At 44.8% G+C, this 27,003-nt stretch overlaps 1 protein-coding gene across 2 annotated transcripts in view; it reads left to right on the forward strand.

Moving 5' to 3' along the window:
• The window catches only part of gmps (guanine monophosphate synthase), a 71,508-nt gene that overhangs the window by 27,111 nt on the left and 17,394 nt on the right, over positions 1 to 27,003 (forward strand). For both annotated transcript variants that reach the window (XM_070883533.1, XM_070883532.1), the window contains exons 2-6: positions 14,612 to 14,790; positions 22,997 to 23,111; positions 23,388 to 23,485; positions 24,999 to 25,102; positions 26,754 to 26,947. In XM_070883533.1, the coding sequence (XP_070739634.1) occupies positions 14,612 to 14,790; positions 22,997 to 23,111; positions 23,388 to 23,485; positions 24,999 to 25,102; positions 26,754 to 26,947 (690 nt within the window). The remainder of the gene's footprint in view (positions 1 to 14,611; positions 14,791 to 22,996; positions 23,112 to 23,387; positions 23,486 to 24,998; positions 25,103 to 26,753; positions 26,948 to 27,003) is intronic.

Here is a 27,003-nt window from a genome sequence, read left to right on the forward strand (position 1 = left end):
CAGCCCTCTAGTTGGTTCCACGACATATTGGTCGAGAAAACCATCCCTAATACACTCCAGGAAATCCTCCTCCACCGTATTGCTACCAGTTTGGTTAGCCCAATCTATATGTAGATTAAAGTCGCCCATGATAACTGCTGTACCTTTATTGCATGCATCCCTAATTTCTTGTTTGATGCTGTCCCCAACCTCACATTTTCCCACATACTCCCATCTGCCAAATTTTTGCCCACTCACTTAGCCTGTCTATATCCCTTTGCAGATTTCTTGTGTCCTCCTCACAATTTGCTCTCCCACGCATCTTTGTATCATCACCAAACTTGGCTACATTACACTCGGTCCCTTCATCCAAGTCATTAATATAGATTGTAAATAGTTGAGGCCCCAGCACCGATCCCTGCAGCACCCCACTAGTTACTGTTTGCCAACTGGAATATGACCCATTTATCCCGACTCTGTTTTCTGTTGGTTAGCCAATCCTCTCTCCATGCTAATATATTACCCCCAACCCCGTGAGCTTTTATCTTGTGCAGTAACCTTTTATGTGGCACTTTATCGAATGCCTTCTGGAAATCCAAATACACCACATCCACTGGTTCCCCCTTATCTACCCTGCTCATTACATCCTCAAAGAACTCCAGCAAATTTGTCAAACGTGATTTCCCTTTCATAAAACCATGCTGACTCTGCTTGATAGAATTATGCTTTTCCAAATGTCCCGCTACTGCTTCCTTACTAGTGGACGCCAGCATTTTCCCAATGACAGATGTTACGCGAACTGGTCTATAGTTTCCTGCTTTCTGTCTCCCTCCTTTTTTTAAATAGAGGTGTTACATTTGTGGTTTTTTAATCCCCAGAATCCAGGGAATTTTGATAAGATTGCAACCAATGCATCCACTATCTCTGCAGCCAACTTCTTTTAAGACCCTAGGATGCAAGCCATCAGGTCCAGGGGACTTTCCACTTTTAGTTCCATTATTTTACCGAGTACTATTTCTTTAGTGGTAGTGATTGTATTACGTTCCTCTCTCCCTATAGCCCCTTAATTATCCACTATTGGGATGTTTTTACTGTCTTCGACCATGAAGACTGATACAGAATATTTGTTCCAAGTCTCTGCCATTTCCCTGTTCCCCATTATTAATTCCCCAGTCTCATCCTCTTAAGGCACCAACATTTACTTTAACCACTGTTTTCCTTTTTATGTACCTGTAGAAACTCTTACTATCTGTTTTTATATTTTGTGCTAGTTTGCTTTCATAATCTTTATCTTCCCTCTTTATTTTTTTTAGTAGTTCCTTGCTGGCTTTTAACATAGCACCGCTAGTATGTAGAGTTACATAGAACTAGATTTTGCGTTGAGAGTAATGGTGAGGCTAACAGTGTTCACCCTTGTGGATCAAATCGGACAGCAACTTCCAAAGAGTACGGACATCTACAGTTTAAACGCGGATAGCCGGAAGTTGTGGTCTGAGTTACGCTGCTCCTCCACAGGCTGCTACAACAGACCCAACATTGAAATCCATGTTCGGGTGTGGAGTTGGAGTACTTGCCCACTAGTTACCCACTAAGCATGGCAGAAAAAAGTTAGGACTGGTGCATTCAGGTGTAATTGAATTTTTAATTGTGTGGTGAGTCATAATTACTGCTAAACAATCTCTGACACTGGATTTAACTTTTATTACTTCAGAATTTCATTATTGGAGATGTAACAAAAATGTTTGTAAAAATTACTTTTTCTGTCTGTTGTTGATCTCTATCTTAATCCCATCTTTATTTCCCTGTCTTTATTTCGCTTTCTGTACATGATTTAAATCTAATTTATACTTCCCGGTTTAGAGACTGCATGTCTTTGAGGATTCTTCAATCTGGTTGATGAGCCTCTCTCTTGTTTGCCTTGCTCACATGCAACAGATCTCCTGTAGAGGGCGCCGCGTTGGATCAGGCGCCCGAAGACAGCAAATCTTCACGCAAAAGCTAACCTAAACTGGGCAGCTGTCAACGTAATGAATGGCAAGCGCCGTTGCATTGCCATTGACTGCGAAATCCATACGATCGCGTCTACAACATAGTAATTGGCCATTCGGCCCAACTTACGTTTTTGCTCCATACGAGCCTCCTATCCCTCTTCATTTAACCCTACCAGTGTGTCTTGCTATTCCTTTCTCCCCCATGTGCTCATCGAGCTTCCTCTTAAATGTATCTGTTATTTTCCTCAACTACTCCTTGTGGTAGTGCGTTCCACATTCTTGCTACCCTTTGGGTAAAGAAGTTTCACCTGATTTTGCTATTAAAGTTATTAGTGACTATCTTTTATTTATGACCTCTAGTCATCCCACACGTGGAATCATTTTCTCTACGTCTACCCTATCAAACACTTCCATTATCTTAAAGACCTCTACCAGGTCACCCGTCAGCCTGTTTTCTGGAGAGAAGAGCTCCAGCCAGTTCAATCTTTCCTGTTAGGTATAACCTCTCACTTCTGATATCATCCTTGTGAAGCTTGCAACTTATCCAGTGCCTCTATATCCTTATTTATAATATGGAGACCACAACTGTTCACAGCAATGGTCCCATTAAGCTACACAGCCGTGCAGCAGTCTGCAGGTCCCGCACAGACCAATTGCCTGCTTCGTGATGGAAAATCTGCATGTGATGGAAATTTGAATGGGCTGCTCACCTTAAAAAATAAAATAAATAAATTACAGGTAACATTAAAGCACTGTATTCCAAGCGTGGTCCAACCAGGGTTCTACCTAAGTTTAACATAACCTCTCTGCTTTTAAATTCTATCCCTCTAGAAATGAATCCCAGTACTTGGTTTGCTTTTTTTTTATGGCTTTATTAACTTGGGTCGTTACTGTTGTGTATCTGTAAAGCATGCACTCCCATGTTCCGCCACCAGGGAGCTCATCCCCTGAAGTCCCAAGGGATCCCAGCATCCCTTGGGAGCACTGTATATAAGCCGGCCCCTAAGGCCTGTTCCTCACTCTGGAGTGTCTTATTAAAGACTGAGCTCACTTGCTTTAACCTCCCTGTGTGCAGTCTCATCTATGTTAGGAACACAATAACTGGCGACGAGAATACTGAATCCAACGCAAAAATGCAGCAAACTGGGCATCCTGGAGAAGTTCTCGGAGGGTGAGAACTGGGAAGCCTATGTCGAACGGCTAGACCAGTACTTTGTAGCCAACGAGCTGGACGGAGAAAGAAGCGCTGCAAAAAGGAGAGCGGTCCTTCTCACAGTCTGCGGGGCACCGACCAACAGCCTCATGAAGAATCTTCTGGCTCCGGTGAAACCCACAGATAAGCCATATGAGGAGCTGTGTACACTGGTTCGGGTGCATCTTAACCCTAGGGAGAGCGTGTTGATGGCGAGGTATCGGTTCTACACGTGCCAGCGATCTGAAGGTCAGGAAGTGGCGAGTTACGTCGAGCTAAGGCGACTTGCAGGACAATGTGAGTTTGATGGCTACATGGAGCAAATGCTCAGACTTTTTTGTACTTGGCATTGGCCACGAGACCATCCTACGAAAACTTTTGACTGTAGAGACACCAACCCTCAGTAAGGCCATTGCGATAGCACAGGCGTTTATGTCCACCAGTGATAACACCAAACACATCTCTCAGCACACAAGTGCTAGCAATGTTCATAAATTAACTGGAACTGTGCTTGCGAGCAGAAATGTACAGGGCAGAACCCATGAGTCTGCAACTGCCAGCAGGTCTCAGGTGACCCAGATGACTGAGTCCCCAACAAAGGATGAATGCAAGGCAAGTCACACCTTGTTGGCATTGTGGAGGCTTCCATTCAGCCTATTCATGCCATTTCAAAGGGTATGTTTGCAAGAACTGTGGAACAATGGGGCACCTCCAACGAGCTGCAAGCTCTGCAAAACCTGCTAACCACCATATGGCAGAGGAAGATCGGTCTATGGTGGATCAAAGCAGTTTCGAGCCTCAGAGAGGAGGCAGATGCTGAAGTACATGGGGTGCACACATTTTTGACACTGTCCACCTATAATGCTAAACGTAAAATTGAATGGCTTACCCGTAGCCATGGAATTGGACACTGGCGCTAGCCAATCCATCATGAGTAAAAAGATGTTTGAAAGACTGGTGCAACAAGGCATTCAGACCAGCCCTGAGCCCCATCCACACGAAACTGAGAACGTACACCAAAGAGCTTATCACTGTCCTGGGCGGCACCATGGTTAAGGTCACCTACGAGGGCACGGTGCACGAACTGCCACTCTGGATTGCCCCGGGCGATGGCCCCACATTGCTTGGAAGGAGCTGGCTGGGCAAAATCCGCTGGAACTGCGATGACATCCTGAGCGCTATCACATGTCAATGAGGCCTCATGTGCCCAAGTTCTTAACAAATGTCCTTCCCTTTTTGAGCCAGGCAATGGAAACTTTTCCGGGGCTAAGGTGCGGATCCACTTGGTCCCAGAGGCACGACCCATTCACCACAAGGCGCGAGCGGCACCTCACATGATGAGGGAGAGAGTGGAAATCGAGCTGGACAGGCTGCAATGCGAGGGCATCATCTCCCCAGTGGAATTCACGAGTGGGCCAACCCGATTGTTCCAGTACTCAAAAGTGATGGCACGGTCAGGATTTGCGGCGATTATAAAGTAACTATTAATCGTTTCTCGCTACAGGACCAATGCCCGCTACCTAAGGCAGACGACCTATTTGCGACGCTGGCAGGAGGCAAGACGTTCACCAAGCTCGACCTGACTTCGACCTACATGACGCAGGAGCTGGAGGAGTCATCGAAGGGCCTCATCTGCATCAACACGCACAAAGGACTGTTCATCTACAACAGATGCCCGTTTGGAATTCGGTCGGCTACAGTGATCTTCCAGAGAAACATGGAGAGCCTGCTCAAGTCTGTACCCCACACACTGATCTTTCAGGACGACATATTGGTCACAGGTCGGGACACCGCCGAGCACCTACAAAACCTGGAGGAGGTCCTCCAGCGACTGGATTGTGTAGGGCTTTGGCTGAAGAGGTCGAAATGCGTCTTCATGGCAAAAGAAGTGGGGTTTCTGGGGAGAAAGATCGCGGCAGACGGCATTGTGCCCACAGATGCCAAGAAAGAGGCTATCAGGAACGCGCCCAGACCACAGAGCGTCACGGAGCTGCGGTCGTTCCTGAGACTCAACTATTTTGGTAACTTCCTACCGGGGTTAAGCACCCTACATGTGTTATTGCGCAAAGGTGAGAAGTGTGTATGGCGAAAAAAAACAAGTAATTGCTTTTGAGAAAGCCAGAAATATTTTATGCTCCAACCAGCTGCTTGTATTGTATAACCCGTGTAAAAGACGTGTTAGCATGTAATCCGACTCAGTACGACGACGCGTGTGTATTACAACAAGCTAACGTTGCGGGGAAGTTGCAACCTGTCGCCTATGCTTCCAGGCGCTTGTCTAAGACCAAGGGGGCCCACAGCATGATTGAGAAAGAGGCATTAGCGTGTGTGTTCGGGGTAAAGAAAATACATCAGTACCTGTTTGGCCTCAAATTTGAGTAAGAAACCGATCTCTAGCCCCTCACATCCCTGTTCGCTGAAAACAAGGGGATAAATACTAATGCCTCAGTCCGCATACAAAGGTGGGCACTCGTGCTATCAGCGTATAACTATACCATCCGCCACCGGCCAGGCACCGAGAACTGTGCGGATGCTCTCAGTCGGCTACCATTGCCCACCACGGGGTTGGAAATGGCACAGCCTGCAAACTTGATGATGGTTATGGAAGCGTTTGAAAATGCTAAATCACCTGTCAGGACCCGCCAGATTAGGACTTGGACCAGCCAAGGTCCTCTGCTGTCCCTAGTAAAAAAAACTGTGTACTGCATGGGAGCTGGGCCAGCATCCCCGTTGAAATGCAAGAGCCAATCAAGCCGGCGAAAGGACGAGCTGTCCATTCAGGCAAACTGCCTGTTGTGGGGTAACCGCGTAGTGCTACTAAAAAAGGGCAGGGAGACGTTCATCTTGGATCTCCACAGCACACACCCGGGTATAGTAATGATGAAAGCGATAGCCAGATCCTACGTGTGGTGGCCCGGTATTGACTCTGACTTAGAGTCCTGTATACGGCAATGCAGCGTATGTGCTCAGTTGAGCAATGCGCCTGGAGAGGCACCACTAAGTTTGTGGTCCTGGCCCTCCAGACCATGGTCGAGGATCCATGTCGACTATGCGGGCCTGTTTCTTGGTAAAATGTTCCTGGTGGTGGTGGATGCTTTTTCCAAATGGATTGAATGTGAAATAATGTCGGCAAGCACCGCCACCGCCACCATTGAAAGCCTGAGGGCCATGTTTGCCACCCAGGTCCTGCCTGACATACTGGTCAGTGACAGCGGGCCATGTTTCACCAGTGCCGAATTTAAAGAATTCATGACCCGCAATGGGATCGAACATGTCACCTTGGCCCTATTCAAACCAGCCTCCAATGGGCAGGCAGAGCGGGCAGTACAAACCATCAAACAGAGCCTTAAACGAGTCATAGAAGGCTCACTCCAAACCTGCCTGTCCCGAGTACTGCTCAGCTACCGCACGAGACCTCACTCGCTCACAGGGGTGCCCCCCAGGCTGAGCTACTCATTAAAAAGTACACTTAAAACCAGACTCTCTCTAGTTCACCCCAACCTGCATGATCAGGTAGAGAGCAGGTGGCAGCAACAAAATGTAAATGATGGTCGCGCCAGTGTGTCACGGGAAATTGATGTGAATGACCATGTGTATGTGCTAAACTATGGACATGGTCCCAAGTGGATCGTGGGCACGGTGATAGCTAAAGAAGGGAATAGGGTGTTTGTAGTCAAACTAGACAATGGACAAATTTGCAGAAAGCACCTGGACCAAACGAGGCTGCGGTTCACAGACTGCCCTGAACAACCCACAGCAGACACCACCTTTTTCAAGCCCACAACACACACCCAAAGGATCAACGACACCACGCCGGACCAGGAAATCGAACCCATCACGCCCAACAGACCAGCAAGGCCAGGCTCACCTCTCAGCCCTGCAGGGCCAACAACACGCCAGCCTAGCGAGGGCACAGCCAACACACCAGAACAGACATTTGTACCGAGGCGGTCCACCAGGGTAATTAAGGCTCCTGACCGCCTCACCTTGTAAATAGTTTTCACTTTGACTTTTGGGGGGGGGGGGGGGTGATATGTATCTGTAAAGCATGTACTCCCATGTTCTGCCACCAGGGAGCTCATCCCCCTGAAGTCCCAAGGGATCCCAGCATCCCTTGGGAGTACTGTATATAAGCCGGCCCAAAAGGGCCTGTTCCTCGCTCTGGAGTGTCTTATTAAAGACTGAGCTCACTTACTTTAACCTCCCTGTGTGCAGTCTCATCTACGTTAGGAACACAATAGTTACTTTTAATTTGTGTATCTGTAGCTCTAGATCCCTTTGCTCCTCTACCCCATTCAGAGTTTTATTATACAAGGAGTTATGTGGCCTCCGTATTCTTACCAAAATGCATCACCTTATCTACATTAAAATTAATTTACCAATTACGCGCTCATTCAACAAGTTTATTAATATCTTTCTGTATTTTGTCACGTGCGTCCTTTGTCTTGACATCTCCCAATTGGGGGATCATTGCCCGCAACTCGTATTTTCTGTTTTATAGTCAGCTTGGTATCTATTCTGTTACCTGTGCTTTGTCTCCATGTGCTCTGACTGTAGCATTGCCTTATCAAAGGATTTTTGAAAATCCAAATATATTACATCTGCATTACCCATGTCTACTCTTTCTGTTACTACTTCAAAGAATTCAGCAAGGTTGGTCAAGCATGACCTTTCATTTTGAAATCCGTGCTGATTTAGATTTTTGGTTTCTATGTTTTACTGTTACATCTTTGAGTAAAGATTCCATTATCTTTCCTACCACTGATGTTGAGCTAACTGATCTACAGTTCCCTATCTTGTTCTATTTTCATTTTTAAGTATACACTGTCCGCCAGTCCCCTCATACTATTTCTTTTTCTGATTATTTTTTTATATATATGTGCCTCTGCTATCTTTTCCCTAACTTTTAATTTGCATGGATGCAATAGCTGTTTTAACCTCAAAATTTGATTTGTTTATCAATTATCTCCCCCTTTCCATCTTAAATGATTTGATGATCTTTTTTGATCTCTTCTAATGTCATGTCCAGCTTGTTAGTCTCCCTGGCAAACATGAGGCCAAGTATTTCTTTAATATTTCTACCATTTCACCATCATTACCTGTGAGTTTATCTTTTGCACCCCTTAGAGGCCCTAGAGCTATCCTGATTTTTCATTATTTGTGTCTGTGGAATACTATTTCTTTTTATAACCTCGATAATTTAATTTCATAGTTTTTGCTTTCCTAATTTTTTATTTGACTTCTTTCCTAACCTCTTTGCATTGTTCCCTTTTGTTATCCTCCTTTATTGTTCATGTACTTGGTGTATGCTGTTCTCCTGAACACTCCTGATTACTGTTTTAAACATGCTGTTCTAATTTTTTTTCCAGTTTACTTTCTCTAGTTCCATTCTCATTCCCTCATATCGTTTCTCCAATCTATTACCCGGGACTTTATCTTACTTATGTCTTTTATCAATCATTATTTTAAATCTTATTGTGTTATGATTGCTATTGCCGAGATGTTCCCATATGCTTCTCTCAATCTGCTCTGATTCATTTTCCATTACTAGATCCAGCAGTGATTCCTCTCTTCTTGGGCTTCTTGTGTACTGGGTAAGGAAGGAGTCCTGAACACCATTTTCACCTTTCTTTACCTCTTGCCAGTTTATTTTGGGTAGTTGAAATCTCCCATGATTATTCTAAGTCTTTTATTCATTTCATAGATTTTCCCACATTATTTTACTCCACTTCCTTTCCAATATTAGGTGGTTTGTAGAGTACAGCTATTAATGTGATTGTTCATTTCTTATCCTATATCAATCCCTATCGATTTCTGTTTCTGACTTAATGTGTTATGTCCCTTTTTTCTACTGCCATTATTCTAATTAGTTCAGCTATCCCACCTCTCTTCTCCACCTTCTAAATATATTATATCCTGCAATATTTAACTGCCAGTCCTGTTCTTAAGCCATGTTTGTTATCCCTACATCTGGCTCTGTGCTAGGAGTAATTGCCTCTAGTGCCCCTGTTTTGTTTTAGATGCTGTGTACATTTTTTGTTTTACAATTGTTGTAAATTGGTACTGGTTATGATGTAATCAAGGGTACTTTGTTCATTAAACATCAAATGGAAGACAGAGATGGTTTAACAGATGGAGCTGCACTTTCTCATTATGTATCAGACGTGAACCGTTGTCGGGTGGGGTTGAATCTGGGAAGGAAGTCAGTAATTCCGAGTTAGTATTACAGGTTGAACCCCCCCCCGATCCGCAAACACCCCCCTGATCCGCAAACGCCCCCCCCCCCCGGATCCGCAAATGCCGCGCCCCCCCCCCGATCCGCAAACGCGCCCCCCCCGGATCCGCAAAAACCCCCCCCCCCGATCCGCAAAACCCCCCCCCCCGGATCCGCAAACGCGCCCCCCCCCCCGGATCCGCAAACGCACCCCCCCCCCCCCCCGATCCCGGGTGGTGCATGCGCAGAACTCCGACATGAACAATTATGAAGTCCTTGCTGCCGACTCTCGCAATTTATTGGCGTGACCCGTGATCCACCCCCCCATAATGGGCCCAAGTTTCGGCCTGTGCCTAGAACCGGGCAGTCCCGACCTGGACAACCCTTTTTTTTCGCGCCACAAGTGCGCCTAAAAAAAAACTTCAAACTTCTGTGTTCTCCGGCTCCCTGCTGGTCCTCACTGGGGCTGCGTGGATAAGGCTGCCTCCCACGCTCAGCTCCTGCTACCTCCCGACACCGACTCGACTTCCACTTCCCCCCCGCCCCAGGACTGGACCCGACCCACGTCGTCCCCCCCCCCGCTCCCGGACCCGAAACTCCCTCCCTCCCGACCCCACCACCACCACCCGGACCCGACCTCCCTCTTCCCCCCCCCCCCCCCCCCCCCCCCTCCGACCCGACCCGCAGACCCGGCCCAACGCCACCCACCTGTAAATCTGGTGCAGGGGAGAGGCCCTGCCCGAAGGCTTGGGCCCGGCCCATTCAGCCTCCCTACCCCTTCTTCTCTTCCCCCCTTCCCCCCCCCCCCCCCCGTCTCCTTTCTCTCCCCCCCTTCTCTTCCCCCCTTCTCCTCTCCCTTCTCCTTCTCCTCCTCCCCCCCCCCATCTCCTCCTCCTCCTCCTCTCCCCCCATTCCCCTTCTCCTCCTCCTCCTCCCCCCCCCATTCCCCTTCTCCTCCTCCTCCCCCCCATTCCCCTTCTCCTTCTCCCCCCCCATTCCCCTTCTCCTTCTCCCCCCCCATTCCCCTTCTCCTCCTCCCCCCCATTCTCCTTCTCCTCCTCCTTCCCCCCCCCATTCCCCTTCTCCTTCTCCCCCCCATTCCCCTTCTCCTCCTCCCCCCCATTCTCCTTCTCCTCCTCCTTCCCCCCCCCCATTCCCCTTCTCCTCCCCCCCCCCATTCCCCTTCTCCTCCTCCCCCCCTTCTCTCCCATCCATCCCCCTTCCCTGCCTTCCTCCTCTCCCCCCCCCCCCCCCCCTCGCTGTCAGAAACACAGACACTGACAGATAGAGACACTGACAGAGACACACTGGCGGGGGGGGGGCATCCCAGCACGCTGTTGGAGGGCTCCCAGTGCTGCAGTCGGTAAGTAGAAAATGTTTTATTTATCGATTTAAAAAAAAAAAAAATTATTTCTTACTAATTTTTTTTGATTGATTTATTGGTTGATTTATTGATGTTTTTATAATTTATTATTGATGGCTCTTTATTTGTAAAACTGAAGTGTTTAATGTTTGTAAACTTCCCTTTAAACCCCTCCCCATTTCCTACGCCTGATTTGTAACCTACGCCTGATTTTCTAAAGTGTAGACAAGGTTTTTTCGAGCGTACAAAAATCTTCACATACTCCATTCTAAGTTAGTTTGGAGTAAGTTTTCACTGCCGAAACTTTGAAAACAGGCGTACGTGGCCGGACACGCCCCCTTTTGGAAAAAAAATTCTGTTCCAAAGTGAAACTGTTCTAACTGACTAGAACTGGAGCAAACTAAATGCCGAGAATTTGAATTTCTAAGATACTCCGTTCTACACCAGTTGCTCCAAAAAATCAGGAGCAACTGAGGCCGAAACTTGGGCCCATACTCTCTGCTGCACTCCCAACCCCAAGTCAGCCAGCCCCGATATCCCCTTGCTCACTACCTGTACCATCCAATTTAATGTGATCACCCTTCGTCCAGAAAAATCCCTTATCCAGAACAGGCCAGGTTCCAGATAAGGGAGGTTCAACCTGCACTAAACTGAACATTTTGATTGCTTGGTTGTTGCAAAAAAACTGTAAAAGGAAAGGACATTTGATGTTTCTGAGGCCCTCCTCATTTGTATAAGATCAGAATAGGTGCTTTGTGAGGAATCATCTTGCATAGTATAGCATCAGAGACTAGTAGTGTCACTTTGTATCTTGTCTATCCTGCTTAATTATGTAGTTTTATCTCTAAATGTGCAGAGAGCCTGTAGGGAGTGACCTAGAAGTGTGCTTATTGTTCCATCTTCTGAGGTAAGAAATAACGTGCATTTAAGCAGACTTGCATTACTGCAGTTCTCAGGACATTCCAAAACTTTTCACGTGATAAATTACTTTTTTCTTGTACAGTAAATGTAGGAGCCAGTTTTCACATCTACTTTTAGCGCTGATAGTTGAGGGAGGAATATTGAGCCGTACACTAGAAGAACTCCCTGTTCTTCAAATATTGCTGAACCTGAACTACCGGGACAGGCAGGTGTGGTCTCAGTCTAGCGTGTTAGCTGATTAATGGCATCTCTGAAAAAGTAACGCACCCTTAGTACAGCATTGAAGTGTCACCCTAGATTATGTGCTCAAGTTCAAAAGGATGATTGAACCCACAATCTCGGAGAATTGTGTGATTGCTGCCAATTGAGCCAAGCTGATACTTAAAGGTGATGAGCAGAAATCCCACATGCTCCAAAAGGTGATTTACCACAATTTAAGGTTGCTTGTTAGATTTAGGCTGCACTAATCTGTGCATGATAGTTTCTGGTTTATAAAGAGATATTGCAGTCTAGTTTTAAACATGAGATGGTTTTTGGGAGACCAGTGTTAGTGTTAAACTGTAACACTGGTCTCAAACGGACGCCTTTGATATGGTAATCACTAAAATGTAATTGGAGGTTAACTTTTAAACTTCATATATTTGTGTTAATGACAAATTTTAGAACGTGTTTGGGCAATGATGATTGGCACACAGAACTTTTATCTCTAAATTTGATGGCAGTCTTCAAAACCAATACATTTTACATTGATAATGTGCTGCCAGTGGCTAGATTTAAATGCTGCTGCTGGCCCCTGGCAAAATGAAGGAAGAGAAATATGATCTGGAAGGAGACGGTTATAGAAAATTTGATGTAAATATATACTGTCAACATTTCTTTGAAGTGTGTTTTGAGCAGGCGCTAACTTTATCTCTGAAATAGTTACACAAGAACTTGCATCTGAATCGAAAGTGTTTAGTGCAGGCTTTTTGAATAACGTGTCTTTACAAGCCTAAATAAACTTATTTTTTTATCCAGACTTAGTTGGGTCAAGTTTCGGCCTGAGTTGCTCCTATTTTTTTGGAGTAACTAGTTTAGACTGGAGTATCTTAGAAATGGCAATTCTCAGCATTTAGTTTGCTCCAGTTCGAGTGCATTAGAACAGTTTCATTTTGGAACAGATTTTTTTTTCAAAAGGGGGCGTGTCCGGCCACTTGCGCCTGTTTTGCAAGTTTAGGCAGCGAAAACTTACTCCAAACTAACTTAGAATGGAGTAAGTGTAGATTTTTGTACGCGCAGAAAACCTTGCCTACACTTAGAAAATCAGGTGTAAGGAAGAGAGATTGGGGGAGGGGGGCGGAAGGGAAGTTTACAAACATGAAACACATCACTTTTACAAATAAAGAGCCATCATCAATAATAAATGATAAATAAATCAATCAACCAACCAATAAATCAAAAAAAAATTAAAAGTAAAAAAGAAATCAAGAAATAAAAAATTAAGTTTCTACTCACCGATTGCAGCACTGGGAACCCTCCAACAGCGTGCTGGTACGCCCCCCCCCCCAGTCAGTGTCTCTCTCTGTCTGTCTTGTCGGTGTCTCTCTCTCTCTGTCTTGTCAGTGTCTTTCTCTCTCTGTCTTGTCAGTGTCTCTGTTTCTGACAGCGGGGGGAGAGGAGAGAGGAGGGAAAGGGGGCGGGGGGTGGGGAGGCTGAACCAGCAGGCCCTGCCCCCAGCAAGATGCCAGGCGGGCCCCACTGAAGACATGGAGGTGGGAGGGGTGGGGGGGAGCGGACCGGACCGAGCCTGAAGGGGGGGTTATGGGGAGCGGGAGCTGGCTGGGGGGAGAGGCAGGCAGTGGAGCGGGAGCTGAAGGGGGCGGGGGGGTGCTGCGGGAGACAGCCGGACCAGGAGCGGCAGCTGGGGAGGGGGTTGTGCGGGAGAGAGCTGGATCGGGAGCGGCAGCTGGGGGGTGGGGGGGGAGGAGTGTTCCTATCTACGCCGCCCCAGCTGCCCATTCGGCCAGGGATAGGGGCGGCGTGCTTCGGGCCCCTCCCATACAGCCTCGGGCGCCTGGAGCTACTGCACCTGTGCGCACACTGTAGCGAGCATGTGACGAGGTCCCGGCACTGTTTTCTGCGCCGGGACCTGGCTCCGCCCCCCACAGATTGTGCTGCGCTGCGCCGAGGGCCTGGATTGGCCTGAGGAAGGGGAGAATACCGAGGTAAGTTTTCGGCGTGGCTAGTGGGGACAGCGCAGCCCGAAACTTGACCCCAGTAAGTGGACATCATCGGTCAGCTGCTAATATATTAGCTTTGACATGTTATCATCGGTGCTTTATAAGGAGGAGAAACAATTACGGGTTTCTTTTCCAGTGTTGCAATTAAGCATTGTATTACCTTGCTATTGGTATGGTTCAGATCAGGAACTCATTTGCTGTACAACTGTGGAAAAGAATTTTGATGCTGTGACCAATGTTCCCTCTTAATTTTTTCTTGTGTGCGCGGCCCATTCCAATTTCTGCACTTGCGTGGTTTTCCATTTAAAAGACGATGAGCGGCCTGTGGGGATCTCAAGACTGCTGTTCTACCATGCAGCTTAACAGGAAAATTGGCTATGACCCCTTTTGCTATCTAGTGTTGTATCTTTAACAAAACATTTTTCTAGAACCTTTGTACATTGAAGTTTTTAGCATTAAACTTAATTTGTCCGTGGAAAGTTGCACAGAGCTCAGCTGATGTATATTTTTCAGTTGTATATTGTACAGTTGTAGAGTACCAGTCTCTAAATTAAGCCTTGTGAAGGAACAAATGTTTTAATACGTCGTAAGTTTCAGTTTGTATGTTGGTGCAGTTATTATCCTGCAAATGAGATATGGCATGTGTAGCAACTTTTCAGTAGTTTTTAAGAATTAAGTCAGTCGTCAAAGTATTCTGTGATCAATTTTGTTTCCCCCCCCGCTCCCAAATAGGAGACTGCTGGAGGAGACATCAAGGATATCAGACATCAATATGAAGGGGCTCTAGTGATTCTTGATGCAGGAGCACAGTATGGAAAAGTAATTGACCGGCGTGTGAGGGAACTTTTTGTACAGTCAGAAATCCTGCCACTGGAGACACCTGCTTTTGCAATCAAAGAGAATGGTTTTCGGTAAGAATTGGCTTTTGGTGTAGTATCTTTTATATAAATATATATTTTCAATAAGAATTGTTTAGAATTTGATCAATAATATAAATGTATTCCTTTTATATGGATGAAAAGAAAACTTTCAAAATGCATCACTGTAGTTGTCCACTGGAGTACTCAGCAGGGAAACATAATTATAATGGCATTTCCATTCTTGGTTGCCAGACCTCTTAGAATAGTGGAAATCCTACTGAAATTAACTGGGGTTGGGAACTCACTATGGGATATGTTGTTTATAAGAACATAAGAAATAGGAGCAGGAGTAGGCCATACGGCCCCTCAAGCCTGCTCCGCCATTTAATATAATTATGGCTGATCCGATCATGGACTCATGTCCGCTCCCCAAAGCCCCTTATTCCCTTATCATTTTGGGTTGCCTGATCCAGATGCCTTCAAGTTACGGACTTAGAAGTTCCTGCATGTGTATTACTCATTTTTATTTAATAGTAATAAATAATAGAATGGCAAAATACAAGGTTAGAAAAGGTGAATAGAACATAAGAAATAGGAGCAGGCGTAGGTCATACAGCCTCACTAGCCTGCTTCGCCATTCAGTAAAATCATGGCTGATCTTCTACCTCAACTTCACTTTCCCGCACTATCCCCATATCCGTTGATTCCTTTAGTGTCCAAAAATCTTATCGATCTCATTCTTGAATATGCTCAATGAGCATTATCAGCTCAGGGGTAGACAATTCCAAATATAGCTGAGACTGAGACTGGCTAATAGTTCTAGACTGCAGCCAGGGGAAACAGCCCTCAGCATCTACCCTGTCAAGCTTTCTAAGAATTGTATACATTTCAACGAGATCACCTCTCACTCTTCTGAACTCCAGAGAATTCTACTCAATCTTTCCTCATGACAACCCTATCATCCCAGGAATCAATCTAATGAACCTCCATTGCATCACCTCCAAGGGAAGTATATCCTTTCTTGGGTAAGGAGACCAAAACTGCATACAGTACTTCAGATGTGGTCTCACCAAAGCCCTATATAGTTTCAGCAAGACTTCCTTACTCTTACACACCAACCCCCTTGCAATATAGGCTAACATACCATTCACCTTCCTAATTGCTTGCTGTACTTGTATGTTAACTTTCGTTGATTCATGTACAAGGAAACCCAAATTCCTCTGAATACCACCTAGCTTAGTATCGTCAGCAAACTTGGATATATTGCACTAGGTCTCCTTATCTAAGTCATTGATATAGATTGTAAATAGCTGAGGCACAAGTACTGATCCTTAAGACACCCTACTTAGTTACAACCTGCCAACCAGAAAATTAATCCGTTTATTCCTACTCCCTAATCTTGTGTAACAACCTCTTGTGTGGCACCTTATCAAATGCCTTCTGAAAATCCAAATAAACTACATTCACTGGTTGCTCCTTATCTACACTGCTTGTTACACCCTCAAAAAAATTTGTCAAACACTATTTCCCGTTCATAAAACCGTGTTGACTCTGCCTAATCATATTATGATTTTTTAAGTTTTCTTGTTACCACGTCCCTAATAATAGATAGAGTAACAAGTGCATGGGAACACCATCACCTCCAAGATCCCCTCCAAGTTACACACCATCCTGACTTGGAAATATATTGCTGTTTGTTCATTGTTGCTGGGTCAAAATCCTGAAACTCCCTCCCTAACAGCACTGTCGGAGTACCATCACCACACGGACTGCAGTGATTGAAGAAGGCGGCTCACCACCACCTTCTCACGGTCAATTAGGTACGGGCAATAAATGTTTGCCTTGCCAGCGACGGCCACATCCTGTGAACAAATAATTAAAATAATAATCTGGCATTTTTCCTACTATTGCTGTTTTTCTTTTTCTCTCTCTTTTTAAGTGAAGCTTAAGGATATGCTGGTTTCTAATGGAAAAAATGAACCACAGGAGAGGGGTGAAAACAGGACATGTATACACTTCAACTTGTGCTTTTGTTCTGATTTTGAATAAAATATAGGCATGGATTCTTAAACTTTGGTGGTGTTGGAAGTTACAGTGCTTATGTCATGCCTATTTCCACTTCCTCATGACTATGTCTAGAATCATTGAATAGTACAGCACAGAAGGAGGCCATTCGGTCTTTTGAAGAGCAATCCAGTTAGTCCCATTCCCTTGCTATTTCCCCATATCCCTGCAATCTTTTCTCTTTCAAGTATTTATCCTATTCCCTTTTTAAGGCTACTATTGAATCTGTATCCACCACCCTATCAGGCCGTGCATTCCAAATCCTAACCACTCGTAAATGGTTAAAACAGCTTTTCTTCATGTCACCCTCAGTTCTTTTGCCAATCACATTAAATCTGTGCCCTTGCATTATCGACCCTTCGGCCGTTGGAAACAGTTCTTTATTTAATCTGAACCTTCATGATTTTAAACACCTCTATCAAATCTCATCTTAGCCCTCTCTGCTCCAAGGAGAACAGCCCCAACTTCTCTATTCTATACATGTAACTGTATTCCCTCATCCCTGGAACAATTTTAGTAAATCTCTTCTGTACCCTCTGCAAAGCCTTCACGTCCTTCATGGCTTTTGTACTCTTCCTCTATTTATAAAGCCCAGGATCCCATATGCTTTCTTAACTGCTTTGTTAACCTGTCCTGCCACCTTCAAAGATTTGTGCACAAACACCCCCAGGTCTCTCTGTTCTTGCACCCCTTTTAAAATTGTACCATTTAGTTTACCAAAATGTATCACTTCACCCTTCTCTGCATTGAATTTCATCTGTCATGTGTCTGCCAATTCCACCAGCCTGTCTATGTCTTGAAGTCTATTACTGTCTTCCTCAATGTTTACTACTCTATCTTACTACATGCAAGGCCCATGTCTACCAGCGTAAGAGTTTAATTGGAATTTTTAAAAATATATATATTCAATCATTTAAACATCGGCGCTGAGTATATTTGAGATTTTGGAGCGAGGGAAGAAGACAATTTAAAACGCAAAATCATGATGAGTTTTGCAGAGGGAACTCTGAAAATAAGTCGGAAAGTTAACTTTTCCTACAGAATGTTATGTGAGAAGGCAAATTGCGATTCCACCCCACCACAGAATCTCTGCTCACGGGGCTCCAGATACGGGTTGGAGGAGTGCCGGCAGGCCATCAGCAGGATCGCTCCCTTGGCCAGACAGGAGCTCGGTGCTTGGATTCCACCCACTCTTTCCCACCCCCCCAGGGCTCAGCTTGGAATCGAAGCACCAAGCTCCCGTGTTTCTGTACGGCTCAGGGAATGATCCTGCCGGCATGCAATCCGAACTGTGCATTAAAGACAACACAGCAGCAAACATACGCATTTTGGCAAAAGCTATAATTAAAGTACCATAAATCACTGTGCGTCACATCTCCATAGAGACAGAGCCTAGTATTGCGCATGCGCAGACCAGGGTGTAGTCCGTTCTACTAGGGCGTTACACAGCAATGGTGAGTGTTTCAGTAAGTACTGTCTCAGACTAACAAGAGTAACAAAATTAAGAATAATAATTATGGGTGCAACTATTACTATGCCTCAGTAATAAGGTTAATTTTCATGCGATTTAGAAAGGAGGTCATCACAAAGATCTGCCAGCTAATCGGGGCAGACATACAGCCAAGAAGTAGCAGGAGGACTGCCCGACCTTTGGAAGTGAAGGTCACGACAGCACTTGCCTTCTATGCTTCTGGTTCATTTCAAGCAGCAACTGGGGATAAAAACTGCATCTCTCAGCCACACATTGCTGCATTCGACAGGTGACTGTATGCCAAAAGGGGCCAGTTAATCAATTTCCCTATGACCACGCAGGCAATGTGAGATAGGGCTGTGGGGTTCTCCAGAATTGCTGGCTTCCCAAAGGTACAAAGTGCAATCGACCGTACCCACATCGCCTTGAGCACCTTTGGACGACTCCGAGGTTTATCGCAACAAGAAAGGGTTCCATTCCCTAAATGTCCAGCTCATCTGCGATGATATGTATCAGATCGTGGTGGTGGATGCCAAATACTCAGGTAGCATCCATAATACTTTCATCCTACGTGAGAGCGTTATATCTGCGATGTTTCAGGAGAAAGGGTACAGGCTCGCCACCTGGCTTATGACCCCCCCCCCCCAACACAATCCCCACACTGAGCCAGAGCGTCGGTACAACATGTCGCACATAAAGACATGGTGCATCATAAAGCAGACAATTGGCATACTGAAGCATCCTTTCCAATGCCTGTTCCACTCTGGAGGCTCACATGCAATACGCCCCTCACCACATCGGTCAGTTCACTGTTGTGTGCTGCATGCTGCACAACTTGGCCATCATGAGGGGCCAGGTACTGGACATTAAAGATCCTCCTGAGGAGGAGAGGGAGAGGAAACGGCTGACAACGAGGAGGAGGATGAGGATGAACCCATGCCACCACCTCAACCTGCAGGACGACGGCGGAGGAGGTGGCCTCGTGCACCTATAGCCATAGCTAGAGACTTGTGTCAGTGACTAATCCATGATCGCTTTGCTGCCTGAAGGCTAAACGGTCTGACAGTGTTGACTCTTTGCACCTGTTAGTGTGAAAAAATAATGTACGTAATGTGTTGGTTTATGTTGCTTTAATTCAAAAAATAATGTGCAGGATTCTGCTTAAAATTTAAAAATAATTAAGTTTATTAAACATTTGTACAGTTTTACTTAACTTTAATTAAAAAAATTTGTATCAAACTGTAAACTTTTCAATGAAGAAAACAAATAGCAGCAACAAACTAACAAACTCTAGCTGCAGCCATCTCGCCTCCCCCTTATTCAAAGACCATCACGCTGTGCACCTCTGTTGTTGCCTCTATCCCTACCCGTTATTGCAGATATCTGCTTCCTCACCCTGACCCCAATGATTTTTCTGTTTTCTGCGTGATGGGGCTGTTGGTGTTGGTGGGGCTGGACAGGGACAGACCGAGCAAGACAGCATTGTGGAAGGCAAGGGTTCCTCGGAGTGTCAGCAGTTGATGCTGCAATTGCTGTTGGGCGATGACAGCCTGGGTGTGTCCACTTATTGCAGCAGCTATCTCTGACATCCCCTCCCTAATCTCCAACATCCCCTCCCTTGTTTGTCCTGACAGTGCTCCATTGCTCCAGACAGTGTTGCTACTTCTACTGACAGTCCCGTTAATTTTACTCTCACCACACGCACGATGTCCAGGGGCAATCTCGTTAGCTCAATGCTCTCCCCACTCATTCCCATGAGCCGTCCTATGTCCCCTGCATCCTGCATTTCAGGTTGAGCTCTCCTTCCCACCCTCCTCGGCCATCTCCCAGGTGTGGCTTGCTGCAACCTGCTGGGTCCTGCAGCCTCAGACTACACCATGAAATTTCGTGTCGGTTGTATCGCTCAGCAAAGGGCTTGGTGCCCTTGGGGCTCATTGGCTCCAATTCCAATGTAAACATCTCTGTATTGGGGTCTTCCTGCTGCCCTTCATTCTCCAGCTCATTCTCATCCTGATGTTGATGAAGAATATCTGGACTGACGGCTTCCTGGCCATGTTCTGCTTCTACTTCTGCTTCAGCTAATGTCTCTTCCTGATGCGCAGCATCTGCAAAACGTAACAGAGCAGATGTTTGGTTAGCAGCAGGAGAGGGGGCAGGGTACATGAATACGCGGGTCACAGCGCAAGCTCTTTTTAAAGACCATGACGCCAACCCACACTGCAATTTGCAGAGCTTACCCTCTCGGTAAGCTGGGCCCAGCGTCCACATTGGTGGTTGATCTTCTCTTGCGAGGTTTAATCATATCAGCGATCCTCTGTTCCACGGCTGTTAGTTGCAGCCTACTTGGTGCACCTCCTCCAGTTTGAAATGAGAAAGGTCAAAAAGCTTCAAGATGAAAATAGAACTTTTTAAGAGCGGGTCCTTCTGCTGTGGTGGTCACACACACACATTAGTAACATTTACAAATATAATTGCAGTGCATAAATAAAAATATTACTTACAGTGTAAGGTTGCAAAATTCATGCGGAAACCCCCCCCCCAGTGTTTGGACTCATTGAAAAGGGAATTCGATTTGGAACTATCAGCCAGAAAGTTTGGGATCCTAAAATGCATATGGAAGAAACTACACGTTTTAACCAAGTTTGGGATTTTAAAAGACATATTGGGTCCGTGTGAAAAGAGCTGCAAAACTAAAATGACAACTAGTCTCTAAAGAAGCCAGTCTTTGGGTATTGAAACAGTCTGGGATATTGAAGCTAAACAAATTGTCTGGAGAATTGTGTAAACTCGAAAACCCTTCTCCCCAGGAAACATTAACATAGCAACAATCGACCCAGAGATAGCCAGCCATAGCTGTAAGCAGGAAACCCATCCAGCGCATACATAATGTTTATGGCCCATCCAGCCCGCATGGAAAACCCAGGTCCAGGCAGACAACGCACATTCCAAAACTAATTTTCCAGATCGAGAAATGAATTCGACAGATCGACACATCCGAAACAAGTTACCATTAACAAGCCTGCCAAAATATGACAAAGAAATATCGAGCCCGCCAAAATTAAGACAAAGAACCGGGGCTGATTTGGTGCACAGATTAGAACGACTTCCAAAGTATAACTGAGGCCCTGTTTTACGGGTTAGGGAGAAGCAGCGTTAATGATCCTCCCAGAGCGCTTGGTACACAGTCTTCTACGCAGCTCTTCTGAACATCAACGTCTCCAGCCTCGACGACACTCCTGGGCTACACTGCTCTGCAACTGAAGAAGAGGGAAGAACATTTAGGCAGAGAAAAGCAGTTCCCAGTAACTTCGGACATCGCCATCGCGGCAGCAACTGACCACAGCCAACGTGGTAACATCAAAACCACCGTGATCGACAAATTCTAAGAACAAAATTCCTCAAGAAGAAACCGAAGATGTGAAAGTTTCCACTCTACAATCTGTTCCTAGCTACCAACAGGTGAAACATTACCTAAAAGGACTTTTAAAACCTGCTGACGGAAGAAAGTGGGTACTCACCCCATACATCCAATGCGCACCCTACCGCATCAGCGGACATCACCCAACTAAAGACTACGTAGTAAGAAGTCTTCCACGACGTTTGGGGTTCGGCAAGCAGAACCTACAGAGTCCAGCGAACCCCGAAATCGCAAACCACCGCTAACTGACAATAAGAGGATTGGTGAGCATGATCCCTGTTTGCCCTAGAGTTTAACCTAGTCAGAGTTGGGCATTGGGAGGTGGGAGTTGTATTATTTTCTGTAACCCCTTTTGAACGTGTGATAAAGTGTTCTTTATTCTAGTGATTGCAAGTTTTGACATTGTACTTTCTTGTCCTTAATAAAATCAAAGTTCTTTGCATCATCACCAGTTGTCTCTTGCACTTTGTCACATCCCCAAATAAATCCAAAGTCTAGAACCCAGGGATTGGGAGCGATTCGAACCGCTCAGAAGGTCAGAAGTGAACCTGACCCAGAGACCACCCCCTACAACAGTAACTGCTTGGCCAAAGTCCTGCCACTTTTTTTGATCTGCGTGCTGCTTCTCGGGGTCACGGCCACTGCATTAAACTGTTCTTCAACTTGGTCCCAAAGTTTTGCTAGTAGAAAGGGTTTCAGTTTATTTTGCCCCATTCACCCGTTGTTCTCCAGCACATCCCATCTCCCCTCAATTATGTCTACCGGGCCTCAATTTCTTCTGCTAGAAATCTCATGGCCCTTCTTCCTTCCTTTGGATCCATCTTTTGCAGCTAAAATTTAAATGTCCAGATCCAATGCGTTCTCGCAAGCTCTTGATCCAGATCAGGAAGTTCACTGTGGATGCGCGGGCACACCAATCATGTGGAAAAAGTGATTTTTTTTTTCGGCGCATGCTCACAAACTTTTTAGCGCATACTTGAAGCTTCACCCCCAGACTTAACTTCGGGTACTTAACTTGAAATTTTACTTTGGCGAAAGTTGTACTTTTTTTTTCCGGCACAATTGGGCACAAAAAAATCGACTGTTCATCCTCCTGGATGCCAAAAATCGGCAAAGAGGACCACTACAGACGTGGCATTTTATTTGCAGATAGAAGGCATTTCCCTGCGGGAAGCCTCCGGCCGCACATTCAGGGCTTTTCTTTCATTATGGAAGCTGATTACCAGTTGAACTTTTTAATGCATTTTTTGCATTCCTATAAATATGCAAGTGATTTGTTCTTAAATACTGTTTTTGTTTTGCAGAGCTATCATCATATCTGGGGGTCCAAGTTCTGTCTATGCAGAAGATGCTCCATGGTTTGATCCAGCAATATTTACAATTGGCAAACCTGTTCTTGGAATCTGCTATGGAATGCAGGTACTGCACAAATTCAGATCATTAATGTAGGTATTTGACAAAAACATAGCTTATCTAAAGCATCACACTTCTATCCATATGTTTTTATTTATCGGGGAACTATGGTGGTATCTTTATTTAAAACTGTGCAGTGGTGTCTTTCTACTGATAATAAAGTGTGGTTTTCACCAGATGTCTTGGGTATGTCATCTATTCGACAATGGATTGGAATTTCAAGTTTTATGCAGGGGAAAATTGAAGCATGACATACAAACCAATCTTTATTTAAATTCACAGATGATGAATAAAGTTTTTGGAGGTACAGTGCACAGAAAGAATGTGAGAGAAGATGGTGTGTTTACAGTAAATGTGGACAATAGCTGTTCATTGTTCAGGTACTGATGGCTTATTCTAACAGATATGTTTGCAGTTTTTTTTTGTCCTTTGAGAAGTGAGCAGTTGGTTGATGGTTTGCAATTAATTGTAGATTTTATAATTGTAAAATGTTGCTGGTTAGTTTGTGGTTTCCATACTTCAGTATATTTAGGGAACCATTTGCCACGATGCAAACATTTTTGTGTTCAGATATTCTAATTGCTTTTCTTTCAAAAATAAATCCAGTTTTGTTATCTGGTGTGATGAGCAAGCAATTCAATGTCAAGTATAGTATTGGACAAGTGCAAAGTATAACTCGCTCTACCCCAACAATGTATCTCCACCCTCAGAACCAATTGTCTTTACGTCCTGTCTAAGCAAGTTGGCCATATTGTGCTGAATTATGACAGTTTTATGCTATAAATCTGCAGCTGCAACTGGGTTGCACTGTCCAAATTCATTTCATGTGGGACTTAGTCAGCAAAGAGATTAGTCTTTCTGACCAGAGATGCCAAAATGATTGCTTAGTGCACCATCTAGTCTCCATAGTCTATACATTTTTGTGCCAGGCTAAGTGAATCTATTATGTATTTGGAAAGGCTAGAAACGTGTACAACATGAAAAGCTTCATAGAATTTTTCCTGCATTGAATTTTCCTCTCTTTCCCCCTCCCCCCCCCCCCCACCACCACAACCACCCTGGGGAACAGTTTTGTGCCAGTAGGCACTGCTAGATTTCTTTATAAATATCTGACTGTCCTGTAAGTACCCAGAAAGACTGTTAAATGACAGATAATCATTATCTTTCAACTATTATTTAAGCTAATGTTTTTGTGACTAAATTGCATGCTTTTCCTTCACTTTCCCTCTTCCCTGTCCGAAAGTGAATCATGAACATGATTTCCAATGGAACCAGCAGTTTCATGTCGGCCTTTTTGTTAGATGTCATTATTAAAAATTAATACAGGACGGACCTCCCAAATCCGGACATCGTGCAGATCGGTGGAGAGATCAGCCGAAATCCGTAAAAATGTTCTGAAATACGGATATTTTTTTCACAACCGGAAATAATCCCTGCCACCCCACGCGCACACACACACACACACACACACACACACACACACACACACACAAGACACTTAACTATCGAATCTCTGCAAAAGAATTAAAAAATAAAAACTTTAACTTACCATTTTTGCGGGTCTTCATACCTTCTGCTGTCCCAAGGGCTGCAACGTAGGTTTTTCCCAGGCGCTTTTTTTCTTACTAACTGTGGGTCACCGCTGAGCCAAATAGGTTCTGGATTTGGGGTGTCTGATTTCGTCTCCGAAATCTGGAAATACCCGAACCTCGGCCCAGGCGTTTCCAGATTCAGGATGTCAGAAATATGTTCCGAAATCCGGAAGTGCCTCGGTCCTGGGGTTTCCGCATTTGGGAGGTCGTACCTGTATGCATAAAATCCTCGTGCAATTCCAGTGTTTTTTTAAATTATTTAGTCTTCTGTATTTCTTTACTACATTTCCCATTTCATTAGAGGTCTACAGAAAGACGAACTTGTTTTGCTCACTCATGGTGATAGTGTGGACAAAGTGGCAGAGGGTTTCAAAGTCGTCGCGCAGTCTGGAAACATTGCAGCAGGTATACTTGAGTCAATTTAGCAATGAATAATTTTGATCCAGGTTTGACCATGTTTGTGTGTGTATTAAATGTAGTGTGATGGACACATTATTTTAGAATGGACAGTCAGCAATTTCAGTGTGATGATGATGATGACCAGTACTACTATCAGTGTTTTATTTTGTGTGTGGTGATTTTTATATAGCAGTACCCAATTGTTAATGAATTTTCTCAGCTGAGACACGATCAGCGTCTAGAGCCACAAAGGAATACTGATGTGTACAATGCATTCTGGAGCTCATATAGTTGCCTTGGTGGACCAACTCCTTTCGGACAGGGGATACCTGAAATGGTGGGCCTCCACTTTCGGTAGAAAATATTTGGTAAAACTGGGAATATGTCCTTTGAGGTAGGAGACCTTTAAAGTATTTTTTTCAAAATAACACCATAGAAAGGAAGATGAGATTTTATACTGCCTCCTCCCACAGACCTATTCCACCTTTAAGATTATTTGCTGGTATATTGACCATCTGAAATGAGGTGGAGGGAGGAATCAGGAATCTAGTTGTTTTACAGAAGCTTTTGCTACATGATCAAGGTCCGTAGCCCGTTGTGCTTTCTGTTTGAACATTGGTTTAACCGATGTGCATAAACCATTGTTTCCAGACACTATTTTCTATTATGAAATTGCTTTTAAAGGATAACCGTTTCATAATTTTTGAATTGTGGCGGTAATGAACTGACCTGCCTATATTCCATAATAGAATACCTGAACTTATAGCACAGTCCAACCCTTCCAAATGTATATTTGTGTTTGTGGGCAGAGGGTAAAAGAAGGGGGGCTGGGCAGTGAACTGTAGCTGTCTATAATAAAGCAGTGGAATTCAGAGTAGTAAGAAACTGCTTTCTACGAGGGAAGATGCTGTATAGCAATGCTACTATTTTTCACAAGAAGGGAAAATGAGAGTGAGTTTGGTGCTATTCCACACATCTAATGGTCAGCAACAGACCAGGATTGGCAGAGGCATGTCTGTTGTGTGAACTGTAATTGGACCTTTTTGATTTTTTAAAAATGCATCCCATGGCTGGTATTTATTTTAATTTATTCGTAGCCAATCTTTCCAATTCTTTGTCACCTTGCACACATCAAGGATCACTCTGCGCCAATGCTCTTAGCCAAAAGGCCGAGAGCCACTGCACCGTTCCTGGAAGTACTGCAATACCAGGTTCGTGCCATGGAGGTGGATGGGTCAGGCCCCCCACACACCTCCGTGGAGGTGGATGGGTCAATCCACCCCACCCACCTCCTATTTCAGCCTGCTTTCAGATCTTCAGGTGCTCCACTTTGGAACTGGCAGTCAGGAGGTGTGTGTGTGTGATTAACTAGCCAAGTGATTCCTCACAATGACACAGCTGAGATAGCTTAAGTGTGTGGAATCTGGCTGGTGCAAACTTGTTTCCCATCACTCAACAGCACAACTGTGCTTCTGTGGTTTATGTTTATTGTAAAAGCTTCTCCTTTAAGGAACATACCTTGAAATGCTTAGTTTATGGAAATTAAAATAAGTGAGAATATGGATTACATTTTAGAACAGTTTCGCACTGGATTTGATCTTGTGCAAAAGAATATTTAAAAACATCGATGTTAATTTTCTGTTTGAACTGTATACAGCAATAGCAAATGAGTCCAAGAAGCTCTATGGTGTTCAGTTCCATCCAGAAGTAGACTTGACAGAGCATGGCAAAGACATTTTGAAGAATTTCGTGTTTGATATAGCTGGTTGCAGCGGGACATTCACAGTCGAGAACAGAGAAGCGGAATGTATCCGAGAGATACAAAAGAAAGTTGGACATTCCAAAGTTTTGGTAAACTTTCTTTATTAATAGTGTAAAATATTAAAATAATGAAAACTGTTTTTCAT

Source organism: Pristiophorus japonicus, chromosome 6 (assembly GCF_044704955.1).
Source record: "Pristiophorus japonicus isolate sPriJap1 chromosome 6, sPriJap1.hap1, whole genome shotgun sequence".
NCBI classification, from domain to species: domain Eukaryota; kingdom Metazoa; phylum Chordata; class Chondrichthyes; family Pristiophoridae; genus Pristiophorus; species Pristiophorus japonicus.